Source organism: Bos taurus, chromosome 11, assembly GCF_002263795.3.
Source record: "Bos taurus isolate L1 Dominette 01449 registration number 42190680 breed Hereford chromosome 11, ARS-UCD2.0, whole genome shotgun sequence".
Lineage (NCBI taxonomy): Eukaryota > Metazoa > Chordata > Mammalia > Artiodactyla > Bovidae > Bos > Bos taurus.
The window spans coordinates 9,646,803-9,671,896 of record NC_037338.1 but is presented as its reverse complement, the minus strand read 5'-3'; the positions used below and the strand labels follow the sequence as shown (position 1 = coordinate 9,671,896).

Below are 25,094 nucleotides of genomic sequence, written 5' to 3'. Positions count from 1 at the left end.
TCTTTCCCAAGTGTTCCCTAACAAGTCTCTTGCACTTCCAACTCTGTCCTGGTGTCTGCTTCTGGGAGGACCTGAACTGACACAATTCTACTCATAGGCGACTCTGTTGGTCACTTCACACAATCCCATACTACCTTCCCAGATCCCCACCCAGAAATCGTTCCCACATCTTGCCAACCCATTTTGTCACAAAGGTAGGAGTTTGCTGGACGTTGGGCTCCATTCTTTTGTCTATGCCATTTGTTAGGGTTCGTAGGACCACCCCATTCAGTATCTTATACGGTGCTTAGTTTCCCTAGAGATGAGACAGAGGCAAGAAGTAGTCAAAAACATACTTTATTTCTGTATGGAGATTTTTCCAGGATCCCAGGTTGGATAGTATAGAAACCTTAAGAACTACCTGTCTTTGCTTACATGGTTCTTCCTGAAAGCCAGGTCAATAAGTTTAGCTCCCAAGTCCCCTTTTCCCAGGGTTCCACCTAGTCTTTCTGAGAAAAAGGAAATTCCACTATGTCCCAGTGCTTTAGTGGGAGGTGAGGAAGATAAGAACTCTTGTCTTTTAGTTCTTCCCATTTAGTCTTCCTCCCCATCCCTCAGTTGCTATGGTTCTACTGTGTGTCTATGATATACATTAATTTCTGTCTGTGAAAGAACAAGGAGGAATTGGCACAGTATATATAGCTCAAGGACAGCAATTGGATCCCACATTTTGGAAGTAACATAACAAAGATGGCCCAAAGATGCCTTCTATTTTATCCCTACTGAACAGAATATCAAGGAAAACCACTTAGGAGATAAACGCAGGGTGACACATTTCTATAAGAGTGAGACCCATGCACAGTACAAATCATGGTGTTCCTCACAGGGGAGAAGACAGCACTTTTATCAGGTAAGTGGATGTTGGAGGGTGGGTCAGGGGAAGGCTTGATGGGCTCTCTCTCTCAGAGGAAACGTTCTGCCATATTTGACACTGCCCCCTCCTACAATGTGCAGCGATGATGCTGTCCAACCACATCCCTTCAGTTCCTCTAGATTGGCTGATGCTCTCTTTGGAATTATCTCAAAGAATGTCCATTGCAAAAGGCCATCTTAAGGTCTTTGACTTTGACCCCATTATGTATGTTGAGTGTGGGTCTTTAGAATCCTGTGGAGAATCTGCTTCTCAACTGCCTCCATGCCTGCTGGGCAGCCTAGACCAACTAAGACTGGTGAATTAGCAATGGCCTGTCTGATAGGCTTTCTCAAGAACAGAAGAAGCTGTGTGTCCCCAGCTCAGGGCCAAGTCCAGATTAAGTGTTCAACAGTCCTTGTTAAATTCAACTCTAACCTCTTCCATAGAGAGAAAGTCCCCCTACTCCTTAGCATTTTCTTCTTGGGTACTTCTCATAATCATGCCAGTTCTTTACATCCCTCTGACGTGAATAATCCATACATGGCCTGATTCTTTATTAGAAGTATGACTAAAATGTTTTGGGCACTGACTTTTGTTGCCCCTAAATTAAGTATTCCATCCACATGTTTACACTGAGCTGGTTTCCTTAGTTTAATCCTCCTTGTTCTGCTTTGGCGAATGTGGCTGTCAGGTCCTTCTGGCTTCTACTATTGCTATACAGCTTCTTCCTGGCCTGCCAATGCCCTAGCAGGGCTAGGGCCAGCACAGCTGGTAAGGGCTGTAAACCTGATGTGCACCACTGTTCTCCTTCAACACGATGGACGCAGGACTTGTGCATGCATTCTTCAAACCATGAGGAAGGCATTTATATAGTTACATGTTGTCTCTGCTTTCAGCCACATCTGGTCAAAGCACAGATCTGGAGACAGAAAGAAATTGCATGCTCACCTGCTGTGACCCCAAAACTGTGTTAGGACACGAAGTTCTCCTGGTTCATGACTCTTTGTTGACCGACTCTTCTTCTTTAGGGTTTATTGATCATTCTACCTCTTTTAGGCAGGAGGTCAGCAAAGCCAGTGGCAGGAAGGGGAGATTCAGAGCCTAAAGAGAGATGTAAGGTGGCCTCTTCCCTCAAATGTGGTTGCAGGGCACAGCCTCCTCAGTCATTGAGCATCTGAGCACATGCCTAATGCTAGTATAAAGAAAAATCTGCATGAGTGCCCCTGCCTTAAGATAACCAAAAGGCCAGAGCAGGGAGCCCACGTGTTTGTCTTTCCCAGTGGTATTCTCTAGCTGTGAGACCTAGCCTGCTAAGGCCTGATAGAGAGATGCAAGTCTTGACACAAAGTCCTCTGCTCTGTCAAAGGCAAAAATCTTTCAGGAGAAGGAAAGTACTCACAGTTCCAGGACAAATCAGAGAATGTCATATGTGGATATTAATACATGGTCTTAGCAGTTGCTACATCTCAAAGAGCTGGGCATTAAGTCACTAGACTTACTGCTCCTATTATTCCGTTTTGGGTTAAACAAACAAAAAACACATACAATCATTGAACCGATGAATGTTAAAATTTGAAGGGACACCTAGATGATGTCATTCAGCCTCTTAGTTTTACAAATAAGGAAAGAGGATCAGATTAAGTGTTGCACAGTTCTCCTGAGTCTTGATTCATAACAGACATTAACTAGTATCAGTGGACATATTCTATTTGCATTGGTGGCTCAGGAGAGTCAATGGGGACATAATACAGATGAATCTGAAACTGTCAATCCCATGATACATTGATTTACTGAGATGCCAAAAGGGGCTTCAGAAGTATACCTTATTTTCATTGGTGCTTAGAAGAGAAGGTTAACTCTTTCATTCAGATTTTAGCTGGTTTCTCCTTTTGTTTACATTATCAAGCAGAGGCTGATGCAGTGTGAGCCACCAGCTAAAGGAAAATAATCTAAGCAAGACTGAGAACACCTTTATTGAAGTAAGACAGGGTCTTACTTCAGATCAGTTTGATTTGTTTCTGCACTGCAGGAATCACCCTGAAATGAGCACATGCAATTGAAATTAATTCTAGAATCTTGGAATGGATTGTAGAGAAAATCAAGTTTAACCTTCTCATTGTACAGGCTCAGAGAAGTCAATGATTTTTTGGGGTCACGCAGCGTGTGTGTGACAAAGATATAGAAGAATGTAGGTTTTTAACTCCAGAATGGAATGTTTTACTCAAACTATTCTCAGACTTTCACAAGCCCCAAGGGTGTTTCTTATGGATTTTATACTAAAGATTTATCCATGCATGAAGTGAAACAAGACAAAGATAGAGGTGGCCGTGCCTGCTGAAAGCCCCGGGGTCTAGGAGAGCATGTTGGAGTAGAAGCTGAAGCTCTCCATTGTGGTCTTAGAGTCGCTGTGAGAGGGGTCATTGGAGATCTGGTCCAAGGACGAGGGCACGGCCTTGGGGCCTTCCTCCAGGTCTTCGTCATGGGCCCCCACCACTGTGGAGACAGTGGTCTCCAGGCGGCTGACTTTATAGATGCTGCCTTGGGTCTGGAGGTACCTAGTGGATTTCATTTCGAACCCTTCATGGTCACCAGTACTGATGAAAGGGCAGCACCGAAAGGCATGCTTGAAGCCCAGACGGAACCTGGAAAGAGAGTGAATGGACAAGTAACGCTTGAGTATAGCCTGCTATCAGGGGTGTTCCCACCATTGCAGAAGCTGTTTAATATGAGGGTATACCCAAATGAGACTCTGTCTTCTTATTTTTTTTAATAAATTGATAACTGGAGATGCTAAGGGCAAAGTTTCAAAGGTCAGTCATCAAGGTCAACTCCAGGATTAGAACCCAAGTTCATGTGAAATGCAAGTCTGTACTGTGAAATATGCTGCCTCCACCAGCTCTGGGTCAGCTCAGCATCAGTAAAAACATTCACCGAGCGTTCATCACATGTACAGTACAGTGTCAAGACCCAGTCCTTTCCCTCAAGTAGCCCACTGACTTTCTACCAATCGTGTCCCTTCAGTGTGCCTCAGTTTCCCTGTGTTTTGAGCAGGAAGAATCAGCTTTTACTTAAAAGATGTGCTGAGAGATTTAACCTAGAAATGTTTAGGCAGGTTGTGAGGCTCTTAGAAGATACATCTGTGAGTTAAACAAAGACCATTTGGACAAGTCCCAGGGAATATCTGTCTTCAAAGTCCCCTGGGTGTCTCATTCATGGGAGGCTCCTTATCGGCTGATAACTGTTGGCTATAAATGTAACAAATCTTTTATTCTCTCCCCCTTCTTCTCCTGTCTCCCTTCTGTGGTGGTGCTCCAGATAACTGAACTGCCAACCACAGCTTCCCACAGCTCTCCCTTTTGGAGACTCTGCACTCTGTGGTGGATTCCTTATTGCTGATCACCATTCCTGAGGGTTCTTTCTTTTCTTACTTGTCTGAAGTTGGCTTCCACTTCAGGGGAGGCTCTCCTGGCCCCTGTGGCCAAACAAAGGCAGAATCAGACCTTTGAGGCTCTGACTTCTTTTTGCTTACCCTGTCCTGCTAGAAGTGCTGGAAGAAACTGGACAAAGCTACCTTAAAAAATTTTTTTAAGATTTTTTTTTTGATGTGGACAATTTTTAAAGTCTATTGAATTTGTTACAATATTGATTTTGTTTTGGTTTTCCGATTGCAAGGCATGTAGGATCTTAGCTCCCCGACCTGGAATTGAACCTGCCCCACCCCTGCTGCATTGGAAAGTGAGGTCTTAACCACTGGACTGCCAGGGAAGTCCCTGCCCAGATGGGCTGGGAAGAGGAAAATGAGAGATCAGAGAAGGGAAAAAAATGCCATGTGGTAGATAACATTCAAATGGCATCAATCTCTCTCTCTCTTGTTCTCTCTCACTTTCTGACTCATTCATTCTCTGACTCTTTCTCTCTCTGATTCTTTGTCTCTTTCTGCATGCACAACTCTCTGTGAATGGAATCCTTAGAGCAGATTGAACAAATTTGTGAACTTGATCCAGCTGGCAACCTGATTTATGTATATTAATCACAGAGAGTTTTTATCTGCCCTGCACCCGACCCTCCAATGCTGGGTAACTAGTGCTTAAAAGTCTGAAGATTTCAAATATGGGTATGTGTTTCTGGCTCCCCTTGGAAAGGAAAAAAAAATCTTCTCGTGGCTCCTATTCCTGCATGGTGACAAGACCATTTGTCTTTGTAGTCCCCAAGCAGCCAACCTAATAGAGCAGAGCCAGCTGTGAGAGACGAGTGAGTGGTGCAGACTATAGAAAACTAATCATCACATGGTTCAGTCAGCAGGGATTCAACAGAGGGATTAGTAGGGTCTTGTCCTGGAGAGAGTATGGGGGATGAGGTCTTACCTGTCGTTGAGACAGCAGTAGATGATGGGGTTGTACATGGTAGAGCTCATGGCCAGCCACATGATGGCCAGGTAAACCTGCTGAATAAACTTCTCCAGGTAGAGATCAGGGTTGATGTAAGGCAAGAGGAAGAAGATGTGGAAGGGCAACCAGCAGATGGCAAAGGTGCATACAACAACGATCATCATCTTAACCACCTGGCAAGAGAGTGAGACAGGTAAGACTAGCAGCACATCTTCCCTTTATAATGGTTATTTTCTCTCTTATCCTGCCCACTTACTATGCACAGTATGCTATGTGATATAAAGTAACTAATGATATAGTAACACCTTTCAAGGTGGAGGAAGGACCACTTATATTGGTACCAAAGGACTTTGGTTGTATCAGTGATTCCCAAGAGTGGCCCCAGGACCAGGAACATAAATATCACTTGAGAAGTTGTCAGGAATGCAAAAGTCCTTAGACTGCATTCCAGTCTATCTGAAACTTTGAATGTGGAACTCAGAATTCAGTGTTCGAGAAGCCCTTCTGATTATTCTCATGTGCATTCATGTTTAAGAATATCATATCATACTTCTGGGAAATGGCTGGAGAAGCCAAGGGAGACCAGGTTAATGAGCAAAGGGTGTTCAGGAGGAAAAGATCCCGGAATGGGGAGAAAGCAGCAGAAGGAAAAGGGCTATGAGTCAGAGTAGGCTGCTAGACTTGAAGACTCTGGGGGAAGGAAAGAGAATGGGTAGGATTTGGATAGCTGCAGCAAGGGACTGTCAGATGTTTAAAGGGAATATTCATAAAATGGCTTTATGAATATAGGGTGATATAATCCACTCCTTTTCATTCCCAAGACATCTTAAGAGAAAGAATGACCTAGAAGATGTGTGGTCGACATAGTAGAATAGGAAGGCAGTGAGTTCATCCCCTCACATGGGCACAGCAGAATTACAACTAGGTACAAAGCGACTACATATGGGAGAAGCTGAAGACTAGCAGGAAAGATTTTCTACAACTAAAGATATAAAGAAGGAATCACAATGAGATGGGTAGGAGGAATAGAGATGCAATGTAGTGAAGATCCATACCCTGGGGAAGGTAAACCACAAACGGAAGGATAATCACAATTGCACAGTTCCCCCCGAGGAACAAGAGGCCTGAGCCCCACGCTGGGTTCCTGGTGGGTCCTGGACTGGGAAGACAACACCCAAGACTCTCTGACTTTGAAAGCCACCAGGGCTTATACACAGGAGTGCGAGAAGATCGTAGGAAACAGAGATTGTGTTCCTAAGAGAGCCTGAGTCAGACCTACCTGCTGACCTTGAAGAGTTTCCGGGAGAGGCAGGAGGCAATTGGGACCACCTCTGGGATGAAAATACTGGTCGCAGCCATTTTAGGGAGTTCATTCTACATTGAGGACATTGGTTTTGGCAAATGTCATTTTGGAGTTCTCCTTTTAGCCTATCAGATCTGGGGGCTTACCCACACACCAGTGGGCTGATGCCAGCCCCAGAGCCCTCATTGGCCCGTAGCCACATGCCCTAGAACCTATCCCTGTGCACTAGTGGCCAACAGCCACCACACAAGGCAGGTCTGGCAGTGAACTGGGCTGGGAGCCTCACCTACAGGCATGCCCACAGTAGTCAGATCCACCGCAGTGGAAGGGCACACAGAGCACACACAGGGGGCACCCTTAGAGCACAGAGCTGACCAGACAGGAGTGTGCTGCTGGGTCCCGCTGGACAGCTCCAACATAAAGCCACTTCTCCAAGGTCAGAACATGTAATCAGTTTACCTGATATATAGAAATAGGCACAGAGAAATAAATACACATTTAAGCTGGCTTAAAACTCGACATTCAAAAAACGAAGATCATGGCATCTGGTCCCATCACTTCATGGCAAAGAGATGGGGAAACAGTGGAAACAGTGGCGGACTTTATTTTTTGGGGGGGCCCCAAAATCACTGCAGATGGTGACTGCAGCCATGAAATTAAAAGATGCTTACTCCTTGGCAGGAAAGTTATGACCAACCTAGATGGCATATTAAAAAACAGACATTACTTTGCCAACAAAGGTCCATCTAGTCAAGGCTATGGTTTTTCCAGTAGTCGTGTATGGATATGAGAGTTGGACTATAAAGGAAGCTGAGTACCAAAGAATTGATGCTTTTGAACTGTGGTGTTGGAGAAGACTCTTGAGAGTCTCTTGGACTGCTGGGGATCAAACCAATCAATCCTAAAGGAATTGAATATTCATTGGAAGGACTGATGCTGAAGCTGAAACTCCAAGACTTTGGCCACCTGATGCGAAGAGCTGACTCATTTGAAAAGACCCTGATGCTGGGAAAGATTGAAGGCAGGAGGAGAAGGGGATGACAGAGAGTGAGATGGTTGGATGGCATCACTGACTCAATGGACATGAGTTTGGGTAAACTCCAGGAGTTGGTGATGGACAGGGAGGCCTGGCATGCTGCAGTCCATGGGGTCGCAAAGAGTCAGACGTGACTGAGCAACTAAACTGAACTGAACTGAACCGAAGGAATTCCATACTGTTCTCCATAGTGGCTGTACCAATTTACATTCAAAACAACATTGTAGGAGGGTTCCTTTCTCTCCACACTCTCTCCAGCATTTATTGTTTGTGGATTTTTTTTTTGATGATAGCCGTTCTAGTTGGTGTGAAGTGATATCTCATTGTAGTTTTGATTTACAGGAGATCAGCCCTGGGATTTCTTTGGAGGGAATAATGCTGAAGCTGAAACTCCAGTACTTTGGCCACCTCATGTGAAGAGTTGACTCATTGGAAAAGACTCTGATGCTGGGAGGGATTGGGGGCAGGAGGAGAAGGGGACGACAGAGGATGAGATGGCTGGATGGCATCACTGACTCGATGGACGTGAGTCTGAGTGAACTCCCAGAGTTGGTGATGGACGGGGAGGCCTGGAGTGCTGTGATTCACCGGGTCGCAGAGAGTCGGACACGACTGAGCGACTGAACTGAACTGAATACTTAGCAATGTTGAACATCTTTTCATATGTCTCTTGGCCATCTATGTGTCTTATTTGGAGAAATGTCTATTCAGGTCTTCTGCCCATTTTTTGATTGGGTTGCTAGTTTTGATGCTGTTAAGCATTATGAGTTGTTTGTAAATATTGAAGACTAATCCCTTGTTGGTCACATCACTGGCAAATATTTTCTCCTAATCTGTGGTTTGTCTTTTTGTTTTGCTTATTGTTTCCTTTGCTGTGCAGAAGCTTTTGAATTTAAGTTAGTCCCATTTGTTTATTTTTGTTTTTGTTTCCATTATTTTGGGAGATGGATTGAAAAAGATATTGCTGTGATTTATATCAGAGAATGTTCTGCCTGTTTTCCTCTAGGAGTTTTATAGTGCCTAGTCTAACATTTAGGTCTTTTTTTGTGTGTGTGTGGTATTTTTTAAATTTATTTTTTAATTGAAGAATAATTGTTTTACAGAATTGTTGCTTTCTGCCAAATATCAGCATGAATCAGCCATAGTTATCCATATGTCCCCTCTCTCTTGAACCTCCCTCCTGTCTCTCTCCCCATCCCACCCCTCTAGGTTGTTACACAGCCCCTGTTTGAGTTCCCTGAGTCACTCAGCAAATTCCCATTGGCTATCTATTTTGCATATGTTAGCGTATGTCGGAGAAGGCAATGGCACCCCACTCCAGTAGTCTTGCTTGGAAAATCCCATGGACGGAGGAGCCTGTTAGGCTGCAGTCCATGGGGTCGCTAAGAGTCGGACACGACTGAGCAACTTCACTTTCACTTTTCACTTTCATGCATTGGAGAAGGAAATGGCAAGCCACTCCAGTGTTCTTGCCTGGAGAATCCCAGGGATGGGGGAGCCTGGTGGGCTGCCGTCTATGGGGTTGCACAGAGTCGGACACGACTGAAGCGACTTAGCAGCAGCAGCAGCAGAATAAAGTTGCTTGAAGTCTGAGTGAGGTCCTGGAGTACATATGCATAGCGTATGTATTTCCGTGCTACTCTCTCCATACATCTCACTCTCTCCTTCCACGTGCCCCCTACCCTGTGTCCATAAGTCTGTTCTCTATGTCTGTCTCTCCACTGCTGCCCTGCATATAAATTCATCAATACCATCTTTTTAGATTCCATATATATGTGTTAGTGTACAATATTTATCTTTCTCTTTCTGACTTAGTTCCCTGTGTATAAATAGGATCTAGTTTCATCTACCTATTAGAACTGACTTAAATGAGTTCTTTTTTATGGCTGAGTAATATTCCATTGTATATGTGTGTGTGTGTGTGTGTGTGTATATATATATATATATATGAAGTTGTGGTACAACTTTATAAAACTTCTTTATCCATTCATCTGTTGATGGACATCTAGGTTGCTTCCATGTTTTAGCTATTGTAAATAGTGCTGCAATGAGCATTGGGGTTCGTGTATCTTTTTTGGTTTTGGTTTCCTCAGGGGTATATGCCTAGGAGTGGGATTGCTGAGTCATAGGTTTTATGTTTTATGTTTTCTAGTTTTTTAAAGAAATCTCCATACTGTTTTCCATAGTGGCTGTATCAGTCTACAGTGCAAGAGGGTTCCCTTCTTTCCACACCTTCTCCAGCATTTATTGTTTGTAGACTTTTTGACGATGGCCATTCTGACTGGAGTGAGGTGATATCTCATTGTAGTTTTGATACAAAGTTCCCTAAGAATGTGTGATGTTGAGCATCTTTTCATGTGTTTGTTAGCCATTTGTATGTCTTCTTTGGAGAAATTTCTGTTTAGGTCTTTCCCCCTTGTTTTGATTGGGTTTTTTTGTTTTTCTGGTATTGACTTGTATGAGCTGCTTGTATATTTTGGAGAATAATCCATTGTAAGTTGTTTCACTTGCTATTATTTTCTCCCACTCTGAGGGTTGCCTTTTCACCTTGTTTATAGTTTCCTTTGCTGTGCAAAAGCTTTTAAGCCTAATTAGGTCCCACTTTTTTCTTTTATTTCCATTACCCTAGGAGATGGGTCATAAAGGATCTTGCTTTGATTTATGTCAATGAGTGTTGTGCTATGTTTTGCCTATGAGTGTTCTGCCTATGTTTTCCTCTAAGAGTTTTATAGTTTCTGGTCTTACATTTAGGTCTTTAATCCATTTTGAGTTTATCTTTGTGTATGTTGTTAGGAAGTGTTCTAATTTCATTCTTTTACATGTAGCTATCCAGTTTTCACAGCACCACTTATTGAAGAGGTTATCTTTGCCCCATTGTATATTCTTGCCTCCTTTGTCAGAAACAAGGTACCCATAGGTGCATGGATTTATCTCGGGGCTCTCTGTCTTGTTCCTTTGGTCTATATTTCTGTTTTTGTGCCAGTACCATAGTGTCTTGAGGACTGTAGCTTTGTAGTATAATCTGAAGTTAGGAAAGTTGATTCCTCCAGCTCCATTCTTCTTTCTCAAGACTGCTTTGGCTATTTGGGCTCTTTTGTGTTTCCATACAGATTGCTTAATTATTTGTTGTAGTTCTGTGAAAAATACCCTTGGTAGTTTCATAGGAAGTGTATTGAATATATTCGAATCTTTGTGTAGTGTCCTTTCTTATCTCTTGTAATATTCGTTATTTTAATGTCTATTTTGTCTTATATGATGGTTGTTACTCCAGCTTTCTTTTGATTTCCATTTGCAAGGAATATATTTTTCCATCCTCTCACTTTCAGGCTATATGTATCTTTAGGTCTGAAGTGGGTTGCTTGTAGACAGCATATATATGGGTCTCTTTTTTGTATCCATTCATCCAGCCTGTGTCATTTGGCTGGAACATTTAATTGATTTACATTTAAAGTAATTATTGATATATATGTTCCTATTGCCATTTTATTAATTGTTTGGGGTTTGTTTTTGTCACTGCAGATGGTGATCACAACCATGAAATTGAAAGACACTTGATCTTTGGAAGAAAAGCTATGACAAACCTAGACAGCATATTAAAAAGCAGAGACGTTACTTTGCCAACAGGTCTGTAAAGTCAAAGCTATGACTTTTTCAGTAGTCATGTATGGATGTGAGAGTTGGACCATAAAGAAGGCTGAGTGCTGAAGAATGGATGCTTTTAACTGTGGTGTTGGAGAAGACTCTTGAGAGTCCCTTGGACTGCAAGGAGATCAAATCAATCAATCCTAAAGGAGATCAATCTTGGATATTCATTGGAAGGACTGATGCTAAAGCTGAAACTGCAATACGTTGGCCACCTGATGTGAAGAGACAACTCATTGGAAAAGACCCTGATGCTGGGAAGAATTAAAGGCAGAAGGAGAAGGAGACAACAGAGAGTGAGATGGTTGGATGGCATCACTGACTCAATGGACACAACTTTCAGCAAGCTCTGGGAAATGATGAAGGACAGGGAAGCCTGGTGTGCTGTAGTCCATGGGATTACAGAGTTGGACATGGCTGAGCAACTGAACAACAAATTGCCATTTTCTTAATTGCTTTCGGTTTGTTTTTGTAGATCTTTTTCTTCTCTTGTATTTCCTGACTATATAAGTCCCTTTAACATTTGTTGTAAAGCTGATTTGGTGGTAGTAAATTCTCTTAGCTTTTGCTTGTCTGTAAACCTTTTGATTTCTCTATCAATTTTGAATGAGATCCTTGCTTAGAGTAATTTTGGTTGTAGATTTTTCACTTTCAGTATTTAAAATATATCCTGTCATTCCCTTCTGGCCTACAGAGTTTCTTCTGAAAGATTAACTGTTAAATGTATGGAGTTTCCTTTGTATGTTACTTGTTGCTTTTCCCTTGCTGCTTTTAATATTCTTTCTTTGTCTTTAATCTTTGTTAGATTGATTAGTATATGTCTTTGGCATGTTTCTCTTTGGGTTTATCCTGTATGGGACTCTGTGCTTCTGGGACTTGATTGACTATTTCTTTTCCCATGCTGGGGAAATTTTCAATTCTAATCTGTTCAAAAATTTTCTCATACTCTTTCTTTTCTCTTCTTTTTTTTCGAATATTGGTGCATTTAATATTGTCCCAGAGGTCCCTGAGACTATCCTTAATTCTTTTCATTCTTTTTCCTTTATTCTGCTCTTTAGCAGTTATTTTACACCATTCATCTTATTTTACACATACATCTTCCAGCTCACTTATCCGTTCTTCTGTCTCAGATATTCTGCTATTGATTCCTTCTAGAGTATTGTTAATTCCAGTAATTGTGTTGTTTGTCTCCGATATGTTTATTCTTTATTTCTTCTATATCTTTGTTAATTGATTCTTGCATCCTCTACATTCTATTTTCGAAGTTTTGGATCATCTTTTCTATCATTATTCTGAATTCTTTTCTGATAGTTTGCCTATTTCCTCTTCATTTATTTGGACTTGTGTGTTTCTAGGTTGTTCCTTCATTTGTGCAGTATTTCTCTGCCTTTTTTTTTCTTTTTTTTAAATTTGCTGTGTTTGAGGTCTCCTTTTCCCAGGCTTTGAGGTTGAATTCTTCCTTCCTTTGGTTTCTGCCCTTGTAAAGTTGGTCCAGGGGTTTGTGTAAGCTTCATGTAGGGTGTGACTTGTGCTTGCATTCGTTTGGAAGGGGGTGAGTTTTTTTATCCTTCTGATGGGCAGGGCTGAGTGAGGTGGTAATTCTGTCTGCTGATGATTGGGTTTGTATTTTTGTCTTGTTTGTTGTTTGGATGAGGCATCTTGCCCAGGGTGCTACTGGCAGTTGGGTGATGCTGGGTCCTGTATACAAGTGGTTGCTTTTGTGGTAGTTCTCACTATCTGATACTCCCTAGGGTTAGGAGTTCGCTGATAGTCTAGTGTCTTGGAGTCAGTGCTCCCACTCCAAAGGCTCAGGGTTTGGAGATTCTCCAGGGAATAGAGATTCCAGAGGTGGTTTGGTATGGTATTAAGTGGGATTAAAATGAATATACAGAAATGAGAAACAAAAGATGCACCCCAGACCAATAGCAATTACAAAATAAGGCAAATAATAACTAAAATAATAGAATATACACACATACGTATACACTCATAAACAAATCCAAAACAATAATAAAAAAAATGTACAATAGATAGACCCACTGAACAAAGGAAACCAGAAATGATATCCACCAGTTAAGAACAAAGCTCACTAAAGCACGAACTGGAAAACAGACTAAAACAAGGTGCCAAATGGGAAAAAACAACGAAGACAGAACAAACCAACCATATGGTGAGAAAAAGAAAGAAAAGAACAACAGAATAGAGTGTAAAGTTAAATAGAGGTAGATAAAGAACACACAGATTTGTTGCATTTCTATATACTACTAATGAACTATCAGAGGAGAAATTAAGAAAAGAATCCCATTTACAATTGCATCAAAAAGACTTAAATATTTAAGGATAAACTGAACCAAGGATCTAGAAGAATTGTACATGGAAAACTATAAAACACTGATGAAATAAGTTGAAGAAGACACAAACAAAAATCAATATAGACCAATATATAGCATACTTACAGATTGGAAGAATTAATATTGTTAAAATGACCATACTACTCAAGGCAACATATAGACTCAATGTAACTTATCAAAATATCAAAGACAATCTCACAGAACTAGAACTAATAATTCTAAAATTTATATGGGCACACAAAAGACTCCAAATAGATATAACAATCTTAAGAAAGAAGAACAAAGCTAAGGGTATTATGCTCCTAATTTCAAAAAGCTATGCTAAAATCTACAGTGATCAAAACAGTATGGTACTGGCACAAAGCAGACACAGAGCTCAGTAGAATAGAATAGAGATCCCAGAAATAAACCCACACTCATATGGTCAATTAATCTATGACGACAGAGGCGAGAATCTACAACTGGGAAAAGAAAGCCTCTTCAACAAAATATGTTGGGAAAGTTGACTGCTGCATACAAAATAATCAAACTGGATCACATTGTCACATATTGATTGGACATAAAATCAAAGTGGATGGAATAAATAAATTCAAAGTAGACGAAAAACTTAAATGAAAAAGACCCAAAACCATAAAACGTCTAGAAGAAACCATAAGTACCACCCTTTTTGACACTGGTCTTAGCTGGTTTTTTATTTGTCTCCTCAGGCAAGGGAAACAAAAGCAAAAATAAGCAAGTGGGACTACATCAAAGTGAAAAGCTTTTGCACAGTGAGGGAAACCACAAACAAAGCAAAAAGGCAGCCTACTGAATTGAAGAAGATATTTGCAAACAATATATCTGTTAGGAGATTAATATCCAAAATATGCAAAGAACTCATATAACTCAACATCAAGAAAACCGTACAACTGCATTAAAAAATAAGCAGGGACTTGTATAGATTTTTTTCCCCAAGAAGATATACAGGTGGCCAAATGGCACATGTAAAGATTCCCAACATCACTAATCAATAGGGAACTGCAAACCAAACCACAATGAGATATCACTCACATGTATCATAAGGCTATATCACAAAGACAACAACAAGTGCTGCCGAGGAGAAGCTGTTAGTGGAAACAGAAGCTCGTGCAGCCGCGCTGGAAACCAGTATGAAGATTCCTTAACAAATTGAAAATAGAACATAGCATCCAGCGACTCCACTCCTGGGTATTTATCCAAAGGAAACAAAGACACTTTAAAAGATTCATGCACCCTAATGTTTATAGCAACATTACAATGGCGAAGATATGAAAGCAACCTAAGTGTCCCCTGATAGAGGAATGGGTATAAAATACATATAGAAGTAATGCTCAAAATTCTCCAAGCCAGGCTTCAGCAATACATGAACTGTGAACTTCCAGATGTTCAAGCTGGTTTTAGAAAAGACAGAGGAACCAGAGATCAAATTGCCAACATCCACTGGATCATGGAAAAAGCAAGAGAGTTCCAGAAAAACATCTATTTCTGCTTTATTGACTATGCCAAAGCCTTTGACTTTGTGGATCACAATAAACTGTGGAAAATTCTGAAAGAGATGGGAATACCAGACCACCTGACCTGCCTCTTGAGAAACCTATATGCATGTCAGGAAGCAACAGTTAGAACTGGACATGGAACAACAGACTGGTTCCAAATAGGAAAAGGAGTACGGCAAGGTTGTCACCCTGCTTATTTAACTTATATGCAGAGTACATCATGAGAAACGCTGGTCTGGAAGAAGCACAAGCTGGAATCAAGATTGCCAGGAGAAATATCAATAACCTCATATATGCATGTGACACCACCCTTATGGCAGAAAGTGAAGAGGAACTCAAAAGCCTCTTGATGAAAGTGAAAGAGGAGAGTGAAAAAGTTGGCTTAAAGCTCAACATTCAGAAAACGAAGATCATGGCATCCGGTCCCATCACTTCATGGGAAATAGATGGGGAAACAGTGGAAACAGTGTCAGACTTTATTTTGGGGGGCTCCAAAATCACCGCAGATGGTGACTGCAGCCATGAAATTAAAAGACGCTTACTTCTTGGAAGGAAAGTTATGACCAATCTAGATAGCATATTGAAAAGCAGAGACATTACTTTGCCAACAAAGGTCCGTCTAGTCAAGGCTATGGTTTTTCCAGTGGTCATGTATGGATGTGAGAGTTGGACTGTGAAGAAGGCTGAGTGCCGAAGAATTGATACTTTTGAACTGTGGTGTTGGAGAAGACTCTTGAGAGTCCCTTGGACTGCAAGGAGATCCAACCAGTCCATTCTAAAGGAGATCAGCCCGGGGATTTCTTTGCAAGGAATGATGCTAAAGCTGAAACTCTAGTACTCTGATCACCTCATGCAAAGAGTTGACTCATTGGAAAAGACTCTGATGCTGGGAGGGATTGGGGGCAGGAGGAAAAGGGGACGACAGAGGATGATTGGCTGGATGGCATCACTGACTCGATGGACTAAGTTTGAGTGAACTCCGGGAGTTGGTGATGGACAGGCAGGCCTGGCGTGCTGCGATTCAAGGGGTCGCAAAAAGTCGGACACAACTGAGCGACTGAACTGAACTGAACTGAGGGACAGAGGGTTACTGGAATTATTGTGGTGATAATGGATGCGAATGTCCAATCATTATGCAATACACCTGAAACTAAATACTATTGTAAGTCGACTATATTTCAATAAAACAAAGGTATCTAGCATCTGCACAATGAAACACTATGCAAGGTGGTACTAAAAGAGGAGAAAAAAGAATGAGAAAGCTGTTTCTATATTGAGTTTTGAAGATTTTGTGGATACTGTTAAGTTTAAGAATGAGGGGAAGAAAAGTGCATATTTACTATTTATGTAAAAAAGAAAAGAACATATGTTTATTTGGCTTATAAATACATTACAATATCTGAAAGGATTAATAACAAATAACGGTGGTTACCATGGTGAGTGTGTGTGTGTGTGTGTGTGCGTGCACACATGCGCATAAGTGCATAAACATTTGGGAACTCAATAGAGGACCTAGAAAGGAGTGAGCCTTTTCATGGTAAGACTCAATATATTTTTTGACTTTTAATTTTCAAGCAATTGAAGACTTGCAGGAAGTTGCAAAAATCGGACAGAGAATTCTCAGATACCCATGACAAAGCTTCTCCCAGTGATACCACCTTACATAGCTATGCCACACCATCAAAATCAAGAAACCGATGCTAGTACAGTACTATTAACTAATCTACAGGCTGTACTTGGAATTTGCCAGCTTTTACATGCACTTTTTTGGTGTATAGTTCTATGAAATTTTATCATATGCAGAGATAAGTAAAAAAATCCACAGTAATCAGGATACAGAACTGCTCCGTTATCGCAAGGAAATTCACTCATGCAATCGCTTTGTAGGCAGATTCTTCCCCCAGTACTAATCCTGGCAATTCCCAGTTTGTTCCCAATCACCATAGTTTTGTTTCTTTTAGTGCTTTTTAACGTTTGAATGAAATGAATGTATTATTTTGTCAAATCGTAATAACTAAAGAGAGCCAAATAGCTCTTCATGCTTCTGTGGGTAAATCTGTGTGCTTGTGTTTTATGAACTGACAGTTTTCTGTTAGTTTTAGGGTGAGAATGAGGAGGCTTTTGCCTGTATAGGCAGGCCTAGGTTACAACACATTGAAGGAAGATTTCTTCCTCCCCTCCCCTTTCCTCCCCTCCTTTCTACAGTTCTGGGGACCCAGGGACTGCCTCCAGGACTCCTGAGGCTCTGGGGCTCACATGCTTACCAGTCTGTCACCTGTGCTGGGGGGTGGTTAAGTGCTGCTAGCCCTTTGCTCACCTTGCGCTTGGCAGAGACTTGCTCGTGGTAGCGGTCAGAGGAGTCCCCAGGGATCTCACTGGCCCACAGTGTGATGCCCACGACAGTGTAAGCATAACCTATCACCAGCAGGGGGAGGAAGTAGATCAGCACAGTCACGCAGATGTGGTACCTGCAAGAAGGTGAGTGAGAGTAGTCAGTTCAAGAAGTAACAGGGCTGGTCAAGCCTTGACAGTTACCTGTCTCAGACTAGTTACTTGCATGAATTAGTAGGTGATCTATTAGTGGATAAAGTAGAGAAAGCAAATCTTTTTGACATGTTTTTCTTGTGGACTTTTCTATAATGGAGATTCCTGTTCAGAATGAAAAGAACATAATGAAAGGGAACTGAATTTGTTGAACGTGTATGACAATTTTAGTTCAGTATTGCTTACTGCTCCCTCCAAAGAAAAATACAAACTTGGGCTGAATTAATAGGAGTATATTTTCTAGAATAAAGAAGGTGATTGTACCACTCAAAAGTACTTGTCAGATTTAAAAACTTAGGCTTAGTTTTGATGCAGGGACACGGATCAATAGAACAACTAGTACATTCATGTGAGAACAGTTGTGATGGTTAATAAGACTTGTTTAGTTGCTAACTTTTGTCTTAATTTTTTGCAGTTCCATGGAGTGTAGCCAGCCAGGCTCCTCTGTCCATGGGATTTCCTAGGCAAGAATACTGGAGTAGATTGCCATTACTTTTTCCAGCTGGATCTTCCTGACCCAAAGATCAAACTCATGTGTCGTGCATTGGCAAGTGAACTCTTTACCACTGAGTTAAGCTATTCTAAATGACAAATGGATTCACAGATGTAAGTATAATTATCTCGGAGAGAGACAAAACTTATCCCAGAATTAGGATCAGTAGGTGAGAGCTACAAAGGTTAAGCTACTTCTAAGCATAGTTCTTAAATACATATCTCTTGATGGAAGCTGTCTGGGTCTCTGAGTTACTGCTTGAAAGACAGTTACCAAAGGATTTGAGTCTGACTGGAACATGAACAAGAAACAAACCTTCACAGTGTTAGCCCACAGATTCTGAGATTTCCTACCACGGCACAACTTGAGGGTCATTGTAAGTTGGACGTTTAAATGTTATTTGAATTTTGAGAAAGAATATTTTTTCTCAGAGGGTCCTTGGGAGATGTGGCTAGTTATAAGGCTTTCCCTCTGATGTGCGTGTAATGCAAAAGCTCAGAATTTCTAATATAATAACATGAGAACAGCTAATAATTGGGGAGGTTTACTGTAGGTCACTGTATTAATAATTACATTAATGATAGTGTTAATAGCAGAACTGGAAGTTAGATTTTATTTAGAGAAGAACACAATGCCAAGGACTTTACTGGCAGTATTTTCTTTAACCCTCAAAACAAGGGTAGTGAGAAATGGAATATTTCCTGCCATATCAACAAACAAGTATGTCGCAGTCATCAGCAATTCCATCCCTCCAAATGTGAATTTCTGAGCCTGCAGGCCACCCAGAAAGAACAATACCTACTATCCAGCAGCCTCAGCCACTCCCCATGGTGAGCACTGAGAGCTGGAGTGTGTGTGTGTGAAAAGCATTAGAAACTGGCCCCAGATAGCTGAGATATATATGAAAGAAATGACTTCAGTGAGCCCAGGCTCTTGTATTTGCTCACATAAAAAAAGGCACTAAATTACTTGAGATATCTGGTTTTCTTTAGTTAACAATAGTCTTTTGATGTTCGGACTACTTGCCCCTTGTTGCAAACTTCTATATAACATGACTCCTCCTCCTGCCTCCTGAGAGCAGTTCTCTCAGGGTTACTTGCGATGCTGTTTCCTGGACTTGAAGTCCTAAAGTGAAAGTGAAGTCGCTCAGTTGTCTCCAACTCTTTGCGACCCCATGGACTGTAGCCCACCAGGCTCCTCCGCCCATGGGATTCTCCAGGCAAGAGTACTGGAGTGGGTTGCCATTTCCTTCTCCAGGGGATCTTCCTGATCCAGGGATCGAACCCAGGTCTCCCACATTGCAGGCAGACGCTTTAACCTCTGAGCCACCAGGGAAGCCTCAAAGTCCTAAAAATTCCCATCAAATAAAACATAACTTGCAACTTCCAGGTTGTGATTATTTTTTAAATGGACAGTTTTGGCAACCAACAAAGGGATCCAGAATGGATTCCTATCCTTGACCTGAACTCTACGAGAATCTGGAGCCTTGGTACCAGCAGAGGCCTCTTGTGTCCATCTGCCTCCTTGAAATCCAGACAGATTTGAGTGAATCTTCCTGGATCTCAGATCTCCTGTATTGGTTGATGACCTTGAGTTTTATTTGGGGGAAAATGTTATCTTTGAAACTTGGTTTCAAGAAGAGGTACCTGGGTTTCTCAGTTTAGACATTGGGTGGGACACCCTCAAAGAACTGGGAGGATTTTTCTCAATTTAGGTGCTGAGTAGGATATCCTGTGTTAAGGCACTGGGAAGATTTTGCTCAAGCAGGGGATCCTCAGTGTTAAAGCCCTGGGAAGACTCATTTTGGATACTGAGTGCTTAGCCTCAGTTTAGAGACTGAGAAGACTGCTCAAACACTGGGCAAGGTGGGACTGAGTTATTAGCGGGGAAGACTGGCTTGTTGTTTTTCCTTGACTTGGCTACCTTAATAGAGTTTGTCAAAATAAAACGGAAATCTTCTGAGAGCTTCTGAGCTCCAAAAAGGGACTCTCTTCCTGGCTGGCAATGGCTTTCTCAGATGACTGAGAAATTTGCAGGAACAAGATCTCATGCCATGCAGCTTGTTCCTACAGGAAAACCCACTCATGTAATTAACAAACTGCTCAACAGGGGACACACATAAGAACTGGCTATCCCACAATCTGAGCATCCATGGAAGTCTTATACTCCACTGGGAAACCCAAGACACATAAGATGGGGCTTAAACAACTCTGGGGCAAAACCAGAGAACTTAAGCTCCCAAAAAGCACACAGTGGCCCATCACATGCAATTTTATCTCAACAGACTGACTTCAAAATGGAAAATAAAGGTTTCAAAAAAAAAGGAATGAGAAATTGCCAATAGCCATACAAAACTTACAGGTATTTACTTGATTGGAAATTGGAGAAAACCTCACCATGGAAATTGAGTGGGCTCTTTCATTGCCTATGCAATTAAGTTTCATTAAGGTGAAAAGCTGGCTTAGTAAAAAAATATATTTTCAGCCTTTAAACAAAGACTTTCTAGAGGGAAACTTGTATTTCTCTGTGTCTTTGAGATGTAAATGTTCTGCCCTATCTTCCCAGGTCGACCTGTACTTGTTTGATTTGTTTGTTTGTGTTTTTGAAAACTTGGTCTTGAGAGTAAAACTCTGTGGGTTTAGATTACATCCTCTTCCATTCTCTTATGGGGAGGCCTTTTGCATCTTAATAGTTTGAATTTCTATTGAGATATATTTTATTGGTGGCCAATTGATGGATCATTTAAAATTGGAAAAACTAACTGGTAAATCTCAAGTATGCTCATCACAGCCAGTGGTCTTGCTGGTACCTATAAACAAAAATCAAACTAAAGGTGAAATTATGTATCTAATAATTAAACTAAGGACTTCCATAGTTTATTTAAAATAAGTTAAAAAAACTGGCTTGAGAAGCTTCATTTGTGGTCTGTGCTTCTTCTCAATGGGTTTTACAATGTCTAAAAAGAGTATTAAAATAATTATAATATAAGCATGAAAAACCTGTAAGGAAAGTCTGACTATAATTCCCAACAAGTTAGAATTTCTTTAAGGTGTTATCTCAAATGAATAAAGAAATATTTGGATGATTACTTAAAATGGGACCAATGAAATGTGGTTAAAACAAGATTTGATATTACTACATTACCTAAAGCTAAATGGTCCAAAAAGGATACCTACTGGTTCCCAACATTAAAAGCCAAACAAGCCCATCCTATTTACCTCAGGTTTTATAATATATATTAAAGAGGCTGAATGAATCACAAGGTGGAATCAAGATTGCTGGGAGAAATATCAACAAGCTCAGATATGCAGATGACACCAACCTAATGGTAGAAAGTAAAAGAGGAACTAAAGAGCCTCTTGATGAAGGTGAAAGAGGAGAGTGAAAAAGCTGGCTTAAAACTCAACATTCAAAAAACTAAGATCATGGCGTCTGGTCCCATCACTTCATGGCAAATTGATGGGAAAACAAGATAAAAGAAATTAAAACAAAAATAAACAAACGGAAAAAAATAAAAACAAATAAATAAACAGGATCTAATTAAACTTAAAAGTTTTTGTATTGCACAGGGAACTGTTGGGTAGTTAGAATAGGAAAAAGGAGTCCAGAATGGCGGTGGCTAAAAGACGAGGAAGGGAAAAGCCCACGAAAATAGAATAAAGGAAGATCTGAGGACCCGGAGTGAGGACCTCAGGTAGAACAAACAGCATTCCAGCTAGCCCAGTTTACACGGGGCAGGCCCAGGGGGAGGGAAAAACATATAAAAAGAGGAGCCAAAAGGCTGGGGCTCTCTCTCTCTCGTACGCTCTCTCTCTCTCTCTTCTCTTTGCATCTTTTGGGTTGGCATGCCCTCATGCCTCAAGGATGTATTTTCCTTTATTTTCTAAATAAAACTGAGCTGTAACATGGAGCTGTAACACTCTGTACAGATCTGTCTGAGAGCCGTAACACTGATCTGTCCAAGAGCTGTGACACAGTCTGTCCAAGAGCTATGACACACTGAAGGCTTTAACGTCCGTCACTTCAAATTTTTGCTGTGATGGGACAGAACCGAGGAAATGACACACTCCCCTGACAGAACCATGGACAAAATGAAAATACAAACTGCTGAATGGGGGAAAATATTTATAAATGATATAACTGATAATGGTTCAATATTCAAAATATATAAACAGTTCATACAACTCAATATCAAGAAATAACCCAATTAAAAAATATACAGAAGAAGACCTGAATAGACATATTTCAAGGAAGACATAGATAGCTAACAGGCACATGAAAACATGCTTAACATCACTAATCATCAGAAAAACATGTCGAAACCATAGTGAGATATCATCTCACCACTATCAGAATGGCTATCATCAAAGAGGAACTAAAGAGCATTTTGATAAAGGTGAAAGAGGAGAGTCAAAATGGTAGCTTAAAACTCAACATTTAAAAGAAACTAAGATCATGGCTTCCAGTCTCATCACTTCATGGCAAACAGATGGGGAAACAATGGGAACAGTGAGAGACTTTATTTTCTTGAGTTCCAAAATCACTGCAGATGGTGACTGCAGCCATGAAATTAAAAGACACTTGCTCCTTAGAAGAAAAGCTATGACAAACCTATACAGTGTATTAAAAAGCAGGGATATTACTTTGCCAACAAATGTCCATCTAGTCAAAATTATGGTTTTTGCAGCAGTCATGTATGGATGTGAGAGTTGGACCATAAAGAAGGCTGAGTGCCAAAGAATTGATGCTTTTGAACTGTGGTGTTGGAGAAGACTTTTGAGAGTCCCTTGGACTTCTAGGAGATCAAACCAGTCCATTCTAAAGGAAATCAGTCCTGAATATTCAATGGAGTGGCTGTTGCTGAAGCTCCAATACTTTGGCCACCTGATGTGAAGAGCTGACTCATTGGAAAAGACCCTGATGCTGGGAAAGATTGAAGGCAGGAGGAGAAGGGGATGACAGAGGATGAAATGGTTGGATGGTATCACTGACTCAATGGACATGAGTTTGAGCAAATTCCAGGAGATGGTGAAGGACAGGGAAGCCTGGTGTGCTGCAGTCCATGGGGTTGCAAAGAGTCAGACACGACTGAGTAACTAAACAAAAATCATCAAAAAATCTACAGATAACAAATGTTGGTGAGAATGTGGAGAAAAGGGAATGCTCCTACACTGTTGGTAGGAATGTAAATCAGTGAAGCCACTATAGAAAACAGAAAGGAGGTTCCTCAAAAAACTAAAAGTAGAACTATATATGACCTAGCAATTTTCCTCCTGAATGTATGTCCAAAAAAAAAAAAAAAAATGAATTCAAAAGAATACATGCATCCCAATGTTCATGGCAGCATTATTGACCATAGCCAAGCTATGGAAACCACCTAAGTATTCATCAACAGATGAATGAATAGAGAAGATGTGGTATATAAATATGAAATACTACTTAGCCATAAAAATAATTAAATTTTGCCACTTGCAACTACACGGATGGACTTGGAGGGTACTTAGTGAAATAAGTCAGACAGAAAGAAAAATACTGTATGTTATCCCTTATACGTGGAATCTAAAAAATAAAACAAATTAATGAATGTAACAACAAAGAAAATACTCATAGGTATAGCAACAACCTAGTGCTTACCAGTGGTGAGAGGCAAGGGTGGAGGGGCAAGATAGAAGTATAGGATTCAGTTCAGTTCAATTGCTCAGTCATGTCCGACTCTTTGCGACCCCATGAACCGCAGCACGCTGGGCCTCCCTGTCCATCACCAACTCTCGGAGTTCACCCAGACTCACGTACAGGATTAAGAGGTACAAATTACTATATATAAAATAAATAAGCTACAAGGATATATTGCAAAGTATAGGGGATATAGCCAATATTATATAATAACTATAAATGGAGGATAACTTCTAAAATTGTGAATCACTATGCTGCACTATGGAGAAGTCAATGGCACCCCACTCCAGTACTCTTGCCTGGAAAAATCCCATGGATGGAGGAGCCTGGTAGGGTTGCTAAGAGTTGGACACAACTGAGTGACTTCACTTTCACTTTTCACTTTCATGTGTTGGAGAAGGAAATGGCAACCCACTCCAGTGTTCTTGCCTGGAGAATCCCAGGGATGGGGGAGTCTGGTGGCCTGCCATCTATGGGGTCACACAGAGTCGGACACGACTGAAGCAACTTAGCAGCATCAGCAGCATGCTATACTAAAATATATAATGTTATTAATCAACTGTACTACAATCTTTTAAAAAGACCAAATAAAAACACAAAAATTCAATGCATAAATCTCATGTCTCTCATCATGTGGGAACCAAAGCAGTCCCTTCTGTCACAGACTATTGTAGTCACTCTCGATTTATTCTCTGGCTCACTTTGGCGCATCCCTGATCCCTGATCTCTGAGCTCTTCTTCCAAGGCCGATATTAATTCTGAGAGCTGACTATCAGATTTGAGAGCCAAAAAAATCCCCCATGAAGCTGTACAAAAATAACTTTATACTAGGTTCTATTGATCAATTCTCTAAAATAGTGATTTTGGCAAAATATTAAAATGTAAGTTTATCTCCAATGAACTGCAAGAATGTGGTAAAACTTCTCCAAGATGTCAAGATGGAAGAAATGTTTATTTTCATCTTTTCTAATGATTAAATTTCAATCATTTGACCTACATTCATTTAAATTTGGATATTGGATTGAGCATTTGCAGTTTCTATGTGAAAGGGGTTTGTCTGAGCTAGATTTTCTGTCTCTTTGAATTTGTCTATTCTAAGTATTTTAGATAAGTGGAATCATACAATATTTGCCTTTTCTGTCTGGCTTATTCACTTAGCATTATGTTTGCAAGGTTCATCCATGTTATAGCATGTATCAGAACTTCATTCTTTTTTAAGGCTAAATAATATTCCACATATATATTTATAACATTTTGA

The 25,094-nt window shown here is 40.8% G+C and overlaps 1 protein-coding gene across 1 annotated transcript in view; it reads right to left on the bottom strand.

Annotated features, from left to right (window-relative positions):
- Positions 1-320: 320 nt before the first annotated feature.
- TACR1 (tachykinin receptor 1) overlaps positions 321-25,094 on the bottom strand; it is a 189,523-nt gene continuing 164,749 nt past the window's right edge. The window contains exons 3-5 of the mRNA XM_002691188.6: positions 17,444-17,594; positions 5,257-5,453; positions 321-3,534 (exon numbers count right to left, since the gene is read on the bottom strand). Coding sequence (XP_002691234.1) covers positions 3,243-3,534; positions 5,257-5,453; positions 17,444-17,594 — 640 coding nt within the window. The 3' untranslated portion in view covers positions 321-3,242. The remainder of the gene's footprint in view (positions 3,535-5,256; positions 5,454-17,443; positions 17,595-25,094) is intronic.